The sequence below is a fragment of the Rattus norvegicus genome, chromosome 8 (genome assembly GCF_036323735.1).
Source record: "Rattus norvegicus strain BN/NHsdMcwi chromosome 8, GRCr8, whole genome shotgun sequence".
NCBI lineage: Eukaryota > Metazoa > Chordata > Mammalia > Rodentia > Muridae > Rattus > Rattus norvegicus.
In genome coordinates, this window is record NC_086026.1 from 29,479,020 (window position 1) to 29,489,019 (window position 10,000).

The window sequence follows — 10,000 nt, forward strand, 5'->3', positions numbered from 1 at the left end:
AAGAGGAGAGAACATATCTATCTTCAAGACTTCTTATCAGTTTTCAGATATCTTTACTGTGACTGTTCCAGCACTGAGGTCACTGTATGGCTGTCCAGACCTTGGGGTCACTCCACGGTCCTCTGGTCTGGGGGACTCCAATGCTTCATTCCTTGTCTCCCAGTAGAAATCTAGTCTCATGTCTTGCTCCATTGTTGAGAGTGGAATTCACATGCCTGATAAGACAGGAACAAGTGGGACCGTACTGGGGATTAAATCTGAATTTACTATGTAATTATATTCCTATGGTGGCCAATATAGTACATTTTAATGTTTATTCCCCTCCTGTAGTATGGCTTGGCACTGTGTATATATCTATAAATATAGATGCTGTTTGAAACATTATAATGGAGTCTTTGAAATAAAGCTATTTTTTAATGGTATTCTAAGCCGACTCGAGTAAAAATGTCATTTGTAAGACTGAAAGTTTAACCACACCTCATATTCTCTTGCACCCTACAGTGATTTAAAGGGAGTGATAGTGACTCTCAGTGATGACGGTCACCTGCAGTGTTCATATCTGGGGACGGACCCTTCTCTGTTCCAAGCTCCAAAAGTTGAATCAAGAGAGCTCAACTATGACGAACTTGATGTAGAATTGAAAGAACTTCAGAAAATCATCAAAGATGTAAAATCGCAAGGTATACCATTTACAGTTTTATTGGATACTTTTAACGTTAATGTAAAATCTACCTTAGATTGTATGTGGATATTGTTTTGTAAATGTTAGTTAATTCACTCCCAGGCAGAGTTAAAGACGTAAACATTGCTCTTGGCGTACAAGGTCCTTGTGTTGACTTTGTGTAGGTGGCTGTTGAAAGCCAGTCTTACTGGAGATAATATTTTGGTTACTGTGTTGCAGGGACAGCTCCATCTAGACTTTAAATATTTTGCCCTCTCAGTGAAGCAGAAGAACTTCTTTGTGGTTTCAGGCTGTGAGGAGAGTGTTGAAGCTCTCAGTGGTCCATTATTCACTTACAATATACTTGGCTTCACTTGCTGCTTTGAAAAGAAATCCAAGTAGTACATGAATTGCCACTTTGTTACTAAAAGTGCAGTAATTTGCAGCTTAGATGATATAATTTATGCTTGGAGTTAATTAGCCATCCAAGTGGAGTGTGGCCTGTGATACTCTGACTCCTAATGACTCAGAGCCTGATGATATTTTCAGTTCCTGGGTTTTGAGTAACTCAATGTTATTTTATGTTGGGACTCACAAGGGTGTAATTTCATTGTAAATTAAAAGGAGAAACAAAACACCAATCCTACAGCTGATGTTGAACATGTGAAAATCATTACTTCAAGTTCCCTTTTCAGGGTCAGGTAAAAGTATTTTCCTAATGAGAAAAAGTACGGACCGTTTTCACATAAAAGAACTGTTAGAACAAGTAGAATAATAAAAGAAACGGAGCATCAAAGGCCAGCCAGGAGGACAGAGCCCTCTAATCCGGATACGTTCGCTGCACTAGGATTGTGCATTTTGATCTGTATTACCCAGACTTTACTCCTCTGGTTCTAAGGAACCGAGGTGATGATATATTCAAGCAGGAGTACTAAAAGCAAAGACGTTATGTTTCAGCTTCCCGTGTCCTTATAGAACATTCGTAAAGTGAACCACTGAGGCGGAGGGCTCCATAGCCTCTTGTCAGCACCCCCTCATTAGATGGAAGGTGGTGGGAACGGATGTGTCCGGTCTAAGCTTCCCATTTTGATGCCAGTGTTTGGAGGATGAATGGAATTATATCTTCACCATTTTAGGTCATACTTGGAGAAGATTGATATATATGTTTCTCAAGCTTATTAATTAATGTGGGTTTTACTCCAAAGTTTTTGTCTTAAGACTTTTTGCCCTTCCTTTACCTAACATGAGTTATGTAAATGGTGTAAAAAATTCCATACAGCTAAATGTTACCTCCCGGTAGCCCTAGTGAAAAGATTTCGATGAGTTGCTTGCCATTTCCTTGACCCTTTTGTATATCTTGAAATAGCATCATTTAAGAAATATATTTATTTTACTTTTTGAGAATCAGTTTCACTCTTTCTTTTCGCCCTCCAGGTCCTCCCATGTTCTCTCACTCTTCAAAGCCATGACCTCTTCTCCTTTAGTTGTTGTTGTTATTATTATTATTATTATTATTATTATTATTATTATTATTATTACTACACACACACACACACACACTCTCTCTCTCTCTCTCTCTCTCTCTCTCTCTCTCTCTCTCTCTCTCTCACACCCAGCCTGCTAAGTTCCTTTAGTATTGCTTGTCCCTGGAGTGGACTGATTCTCTCTCAGCAGTCCTTGACTGACTGATGCTCTTTATCCAGGCGTAAGCCCAGTGAGAGTTTTCTATCCATGTTGGCACGTTACCTGCTGGTACCATTGTACAATTGTGATTAGGTAACCATGTTGGTAAGACTGTATAGATTCAGCTTCCCTGGGATGTGTAGAAGACACCATGTCGCAGCAGACATCTTGGTCCTCTGCCTCTTGCAGTTGAAACCTTCTCTTCCACAGTGCTCTCCAAGCCCTAGGGGTAGGGTTGTGTTGTAGACGTGACAGTTGGGGTTGGACTCACCACAGTAGGTGGTCTCTTCATCTTTTTTACACTTGTGGATTTCTGTGACTGTCTTCTTTGATGCATGGAAGCTACATTTATTTGTGAATTTATGGATAAGATTTGGGGCACAGTTAGTAATTATACTCACTTAGTAGGGTGGCAGTAGTCGGCTCTCCCTTAGACTCCATGACCTCACCAGCTACACTAGTTGCCTGGGTTTACACCACTGGGCCCAGTTTGCCTCCTACTGAGCCAACCTTAAGTCTAATTGTTTGGCTCTTGGACATAAGTACAGTATTGCATCCTTGGGGACATCCTGCTTTGCTGGTCATTGTCATGGTTTGTAAGCCTCACCCCTGGGTCCGACCACTGATGGTGTGTTTCCTTTGGCAGCTTGCATAGCACCATAGCAAGAGCTGCTCCTCAGGGAGGAGGCTTCCAGATCAATTCCAGCTCAGTTCTTCCAAGTCTTGTGCCCGAAGTATGTGGTGTCTTCAGAAACTGCCTTACGTTCAAGTTTTGAGAGGCAGTCCAGGGCCATGGCAATGGCCCCAACCCCCCTAAGAGTCTCTTGATGCAGAGAGAGGTTTCCCATGCCTGCTATGGGTTTGTGTCAAATAGTGTGTGACTCTTGTGGCCAACATTATCACCACAGCTTGTATGTCTTCACCAAACTCTATATGCATGTATACATACATTTATTATACTTTTATTTTCCTGTGATCATAAGCAATAGCTTTCCAAACATTCTTAGAATCATTCTTCCCTGCCCCATGCATGGCCTACCTTCCTGACTCCCGAGTTTAACCATCCCTCCCGATTTCCCCATTGCCCCTTGGCACCATCTATATGCTTCCACCCCTCCTCTCTGGACCTGTCCACCTTCTGCCATGGTGCCTTTTTGTCTGGTTTCTGTGGTGAGTGTAGACTGTATTACCTAAGCTTGGAATGGATCCACAGACTGGTGACAGGTGATTCTTTACATCGTCTCGAAGTTTGATTGGTGTTTGAACATCTCTGTACTTTTACATTACCTTTATTTGGTTTCATTCCTGAAAAAGAAACAAGGCTGGACAGATGGCTCAGTGGTTAACAGCACTGACTGCTCTTCTAGGGGTCCTGAGTTCAATTCCCAGGAACTACATGGTGGCTCACAGCCATCTGTAATGAGACATGATGCCCTCTTCTGCTGTGTCTGAAGACAGCGACAGTGAACTCACATACATAAAATAAATAAATCTTTAATAAAAGTAGGTGATTTTACTGTAGTTTATTTCTAGATGTAAAGACTGTTTAGTATTCTGTTCCTTTATGAAAGTTTGATATTTCTGTTTACCTAAATACTTTTCATTATAGGAAATGACTTTTCTTTTTACTATAGATGATAAAAGCCATAACTTGGAATTCCTGCAGCTCCTAATTCATTTTAATGATACTTTAGTACAATGGCTTTTGTTTAAATTTTTTCATATATATATATTTTGACCACAGTGTCTGTTCCCTATCTCCACCCAGATCTTCCCCACATCCCCACCCATCCAGCTTCTTGACTTCTTTTTCTCTCTCTTTAGAAAACAAACAGGCAGATACAAAAAGAACACAAACTGTAGGAAAAAACAAAAACAAAAAACCTAAAAAATCTCTCTCTCTCTCTCTCTCTCTCTCTCTCTCTCTCTCTCTCTCACACACACACACACACACACACACACACACACACACACACCATAAAAATACAACATTGGTAACCATGGTATACAAGCAAAAGACCAGTAAGATAAAAGATGCCCAAACAGAGCCATACGAGACAAAACTTGTACAGAAATACCGCTGACTTGAATTAGCTGTCTACAGCTGGACAGGGCTACCTTTATATATGGTGTCTGTATCTAGTGCAACTCCATTGGAGAGACGCTCTTCTTCGCAAGTGGTTATTAGTTAAAGAGAGCTTCTCGGTTAGGGTTGGCAGCTGTGTCCATCTTCCCCTCTCAGTGTGGGACCCCGTCTGGCTTGGACTTACATGGACCCAGTGCATGCTACTACAGTACCCAGTACATTGCTACCACAGTACCCAGTGCCTGCTACCACAGTACCCAGTACATTGCTACCACAGTACCCAGTGAATGCTACCACAGTACCCAGTGCCTGCTACCACAGTACCCAGTGCCTACTACCACAGTACCCAGTGCCTGCTACCACAGTACCCAGTGCATGCTACCACAGTACCCAGTGCCTACTCCCACAGTACCCAGTGCATGCTACCACAGTACCCAGTGCCTGCTACCACAGTACCCAGTACATTGCTACCACAGTATCCAGTGCCTGCTACCACAGTACCCAGTACATTGCTACCACAGTACCCAGTGCCTGCTACCACAGTACCCAGTACATTGCTACCACAGTACCCAGTGCATGCTACCACAGTACCCAGTGCCTGCTACCACAGTACCCAGTGCCTACTACCACAGTACCCAGTGCCTACTACCACAGTACCCAGCACATGCTACCACAGTACCCAGTGCATGCTACCACATTCTCTATGATTTCATATTCCTTGGTGCCCTCCATTCTCTCTGGATCTTAGAGTGTTTCTGTCTCCTCTTGTGCACAGCCTCCGGAACTCTCAGCAGAGGGGTTTGATGAAGACATCTTTAACCTTAAAATAAAAAGTTCATTTTCTTGTGGACTATACTCTATAATTCAAGCTTTTAAAAACTTTCAAAGAAAGGTTGTAGAAAAATCTATTGCCAATTTAAAGAAGGTATTTTGTTAGACACATGCTGTATGTCTACTGCAATAAAAATGTGAAGTTAATTTTATGTGTGTAAGTTATATAAGGAATGTATGTTACAAGCATGAAATTATAGTAATAATTTCTTTGTATATGGTGCAGCTTTTGAAATTCAGAGTGCTAGTATGAATCCTGCCAAGTGTTTTTGTTAGGAGTAGTCAGGAACCTTTTTCGGTGGGAAATTTGAAGAGGCAGTCATATGACTTAAGCACTTGGTTTTTTACTTCCTGTGTTCACAAAGGCCTGGATGTGATAGTTAAGAGAGGTACCGACAGTGTACTTTCAGCCAAGTAGAGAGTGCAGACAGACCTGGGCAGGATAAATATAAGTGCAATAAGTGAAATACACGTGGGCTAGCTTAGTTGATGCTATCTCCAAGGGTCGGGAGCAGCTGAACTTGGTTTGTTCATTCTGGTTGTGCGTGGGTAACAGAATGCCAGGATACAGCGGCTTAGATGGAGGAGAGAGGTTTGTTTGTTTCTCCTGGAAAAGAAGCTGGGTAGCCGGCAGTTCAGGGTCGGAGCCACAGTTCCAGTCTTCAGGGCTTCTGAAGCCTCCATTCCAGCATCATGTCTTGGTTCAGGAATGCTTCTGGAACTTCTGCCTCACATCTGCAGCTGAGTCAGCCCCTGGAGGAGCTCTCCTGGAAGCCACACCCTGAGCAGCTCCAGCTTTTATCTCAGTGGCCCTTCCAATCTACAGAACAGGCCAGAAAGTTTAGTGGGCTTTGCTGATGGCCGTTCTGCTGGACAAATTGAGCTACTTTTGGGAAAGGATGTCAAGTGGACAGCGAACGGCTTTCTGTATTCTTACTAGGTTTAGATTTCCTTTCCAGAGTTTTCTGCAGTGGTGGGACTGCCTCGTGGTGGTATAGGACAGTCTTTCTGCTGAGAGACACTGCGTCAATGGCGTTACCTTTGTACCCCGGTGTTCTCAGCCATTCATCCTCAGTGCACAGAGATTTCCTTCCAGTGATCCTGAGTAGCTGCAGATGCATCAGGCATTGAATAAAGATGGCCGTTCTTCAGGATCTCCCTTTTAGGGAAAAAGACTTTCGTAAAAGCCTACGAGTCCACTGCTCAGCCCCAACCTCCTTGCCTGTCCACTGGTCCTGAAACCAAGAGCTGTGCTCATGCCTAAAACGTCAGTTATTGGAATGGAACCTCTGTGATTAGATTCGACCCTGGAGCCCAGAGAGGAACAAACGTTTTTCTGTAGTGAAGTTGAATATTTCACCAAAACCAGGATTGGTCACAAGGAGAAAGGGGAACGGTGAATGCTGGCTAGGCAGTCAACCATCTGATGTGTGTGCACTTGTGTGCACATTACTTAAAATGTTACCTAAGCACATATATGCATGACTATAAACACATATATGTCTATAAACATACACATTTTTTCATATGCATAAAGATAATTTACATTTTTAAATTTAGAATAACCTGCTTTTTTGTTATATTTCTTTATGCAACAAGGACATTTAAAATTATGGAAATAGTATGTGTTTGTTAGTCTAGTATCTTAGGGCTTTACTGCTGTGAACAGATACCATGACCAAGGCAACTCGTTTTTTTAAATTAACTAATTAATTAATTATTTTTACACTCCAGATTTTATTCCCCTCCTGGTCCACCCCAACCCCCAACAGTTCCACATCCTATACCTCCTCCCTATCTCCCTACCCCCCCAACCCCCCCACCCCACCAGACCTCTAATCTTCCTGGGGCCTCCAGTCTCTTGAGGGTTAGGTGTATCTTCTCTGACTGAACCCAGACCCGGGAGTCCTCTGCTGTATATGTGTTGGAGGCCTCATCTCAGCTGGTGTATGCTGCCTGGTTGGTGATCCAGTGTCTGAGAGATCTCAGGGGTCCAGGTAAATTGAGACTGCTGGTCCTCCTACAGGGTTGCCCTCCTCCTCAGCTTCCTCCAGCTTTTCCTTAATTCAACAGAGGGGTCAGCAGCTTCTGTTCATGGTTGGGTGCAAATATCGGCATCTGACTCTTTCAGCTGCTTGTTGGGTCTTTGGGAGGGCAGTCATGATAGGTTCCCTTTGTGTGAATGTCCAATAGCCTCAGTAATGGTGTTAGGTCTTGGGACCTCTCCTTGAGCTGGATCCCACTTTGCTGGGCCTGTTGCTGGACCTTCTTTTCCTCAGGCTCATCTCCATTTCCACCTCACATTTCTTTCAAACAGGAAGAATTATGGGTCAGAGCTTTGACTGTGGGATAGCAAACCCATCTCTCATTTGATGCCCTATCTTTCTGCTGGAGGCAGGCTCATTAAGTTCCCGCTCCTCACTATAGGGCATTTCATCTAGGGTCCCCCTCTTTGAGTCCTGAGAGTCTCTCACTGCTCAGGTCTCTGGTACATTATAGAGGGTCCTCCCAACCTCCTTCCTCCTGAGGTCCCCTATTTCCATTCTTTTTGCTGGCCCTCAGGGCTTCAGTTCTTTTCCCCCCACCCAATACCAGATCATGTTCCCCTCTCCCCCTACCCCTATTCCCTTTCCCTCCTCTGTCCCTCACTCCTTTCTTCTCCCTCCCAAGTGGGACTGGGGCATCCTCACTTGGGCCCTTCAGCTTGTTGACCTTTTTGAGTTCTATGAATTGTATGTTGAGTATTCTGCACCTTTTTTTTTTCTTTGCTAATATCTCTTAGTGAGAACATACCATGCAAGGCAACTCTTATAGAGGATGACATTTAATTGGGGCTGGCTCACAGGTTCAGAGGTTTAGTCCATTACCATCATGGCAGGAAGCATGGAATCATCCAGGCAGACTTGGTGTTGGAGAAGGAGCCAAGAGTTCTGCATCTTGTTCTGAAAGCAAACAAGACTAACTTCCAGGCAGCTAGGAAGAGTGTCTCAAAGCCCAGCGCCACAGGGACACAGCTATTCCAACAAGGCTACATCTACTCTAGCGAGGCCTAATAGTGCCACTCCCTGGTCCAATCAGATTCAAATGACCTTCAATTATAACAAAAGACTTGAAGCTGAGTATTTACGAGAAGGAAAGGTTTATTTCATTAATAGTTGGGAGAGATTCAAGGGCTTGAATCCAAGACTGACTTATGTCTAGTAGTACTTCACAGAAATTGGTTCTGTATAAGTGGAAGTATGTCTGAGGGCAAATGTGTATGGTAAACCAGGGACACAGAGAAGAAGGGGTTTCTCATAGCAATCTTTTTGTGAAAACTAGCAGAAGACTGGGATTGCTGTCAGTTTCTTCTGAGAGCAGTTCCCTCAGTGACTGAAGGACCTCCTATTAGACCTCACCTTTCAATGATCCAACCTCTCCTCACCATGATAAAGACCAAGACCACACTTAAAAGATATATACCTTGGGGGACACAGTAACCTTTAACAAAACCGTGCCGTGTGTGTGTGTGTGTGTGTGTGTGTGTGTGTGTGTGTATGCACATATATGCATACATGCACTTGTGGTATATGCATGTGTCTGTGGTATATATGTGTGCATGCAGTATATTGTATATGTATGTGGCATATGTATGTGCATTAAGTATATGTATATATATTTATTCCAGGTATATGAATTTATATGTGGTATGTATATGTAGTATAGGCATGTGCATATGGTAATTGTGTGTCAAGAGTAGTTCAGACAGTACTAGGAAGATAAACACGCAAAGCACACCTCTTTGGCCCTACATCCTAGTTCTACCCTTTGAGTTCGAACCTTATTGAGTTTTGAGTATTTCTAAGAAATATTCAGTATCATGTATATGCTTTACACAGATGTGTTCATGTTAGGCTGTACTCTATCTTGCTGTTTAAAACATTAAGAGGTATATCTGAGTCCTTTCATATCAGTGTATATGGATTTATGAAATTCTTACTGCTTTGAACTATTGAATAATGTGGATATCAGATTTTATTTAATCACCTCTTTATGAAGATACATAGGTATTTAAGCTGTCTTAGTGTTCATCAGTTCCTGATAATGGCGACCCTCCTAGGGCACCCTGTTCATGGCAAGTTCTGGGTACAGACCTGTGAAGTCAGACGATCTCTACCTTGTGCGTGACGACAGTCAGAGCCGTCTTAGCTTCAGTCGGTTGTTCTTGTCCAGGCTTTCACCAGCGGGGACACGACTGCAATGCCAGTACTAGTGGCTCAGCACTCGGGTGGAGCTGGAGAAAGAGCTTTTGTTCAAAGTGTTATTGCGGGAAGAATTGGTGTAAAACCGCTAACTTTATAATTCATTGTATTTTCAACTCATGGGTATTTACAATTTGGTGTGTGACACATATGTAAACCGTATGCAGCGCGTCTTACTTTATGTTTCTTATTTCCAGGTGTTTGGCCCTTGACAGAACAGGAGGATGACCTGAAAGTCTCCGCTGCAGTGTCTTCTGCCCTGGATTCTGTGTCTGTAGGTAGATGTACTGTGTGCTGTGCATTGTGATCAAACTGACTTAAGTTCTAGGCGTCTTGGCAGGAACTAATGGGTGGATGACACATTTCAGATTTTGTTACTTTCTAGAGCAGTGGTTCTCAGCCTTCTTGATACTGTGGCCTTTTAATGCAGTTCCTCATGTTGTGATGACCCCCATCCATAAAATTATCTTCATTGCTATAATGTTGCTTCTGTTATGA

At 43.0% G+C, this 10,000-nt stretch overlaps 1 protein-coding gene across 27 annotated transcripts in view; it reads left to right on the top strand.

The window, feature by feature from the left end:
• Positions 1 to 10,000, top strand: part of Bbs9 (Bardet-Biedl syndrome 9) — a 425,044-nt gene that overhangs the window by 190,174 nt on the left and 224,870 nt on the right. For all 27 annotated transcript variants that reach the window (XM_039082282.2, XM_039082284.2, XM_063265362.1 and 24 more), the window contains 2 exons: positions 502 to 680; positions 9,700 to 9,776. In XM_039082282.2, the coding sequence (XP_038938210.1) occupies positions 502 to 680; positions 9,700 to 9,776 (256 nt within the window). The remainder of the gene's footprint in view (positions 1 to 501; positions 681 to 9,699; positions 9,777 to 10,000) is intronic.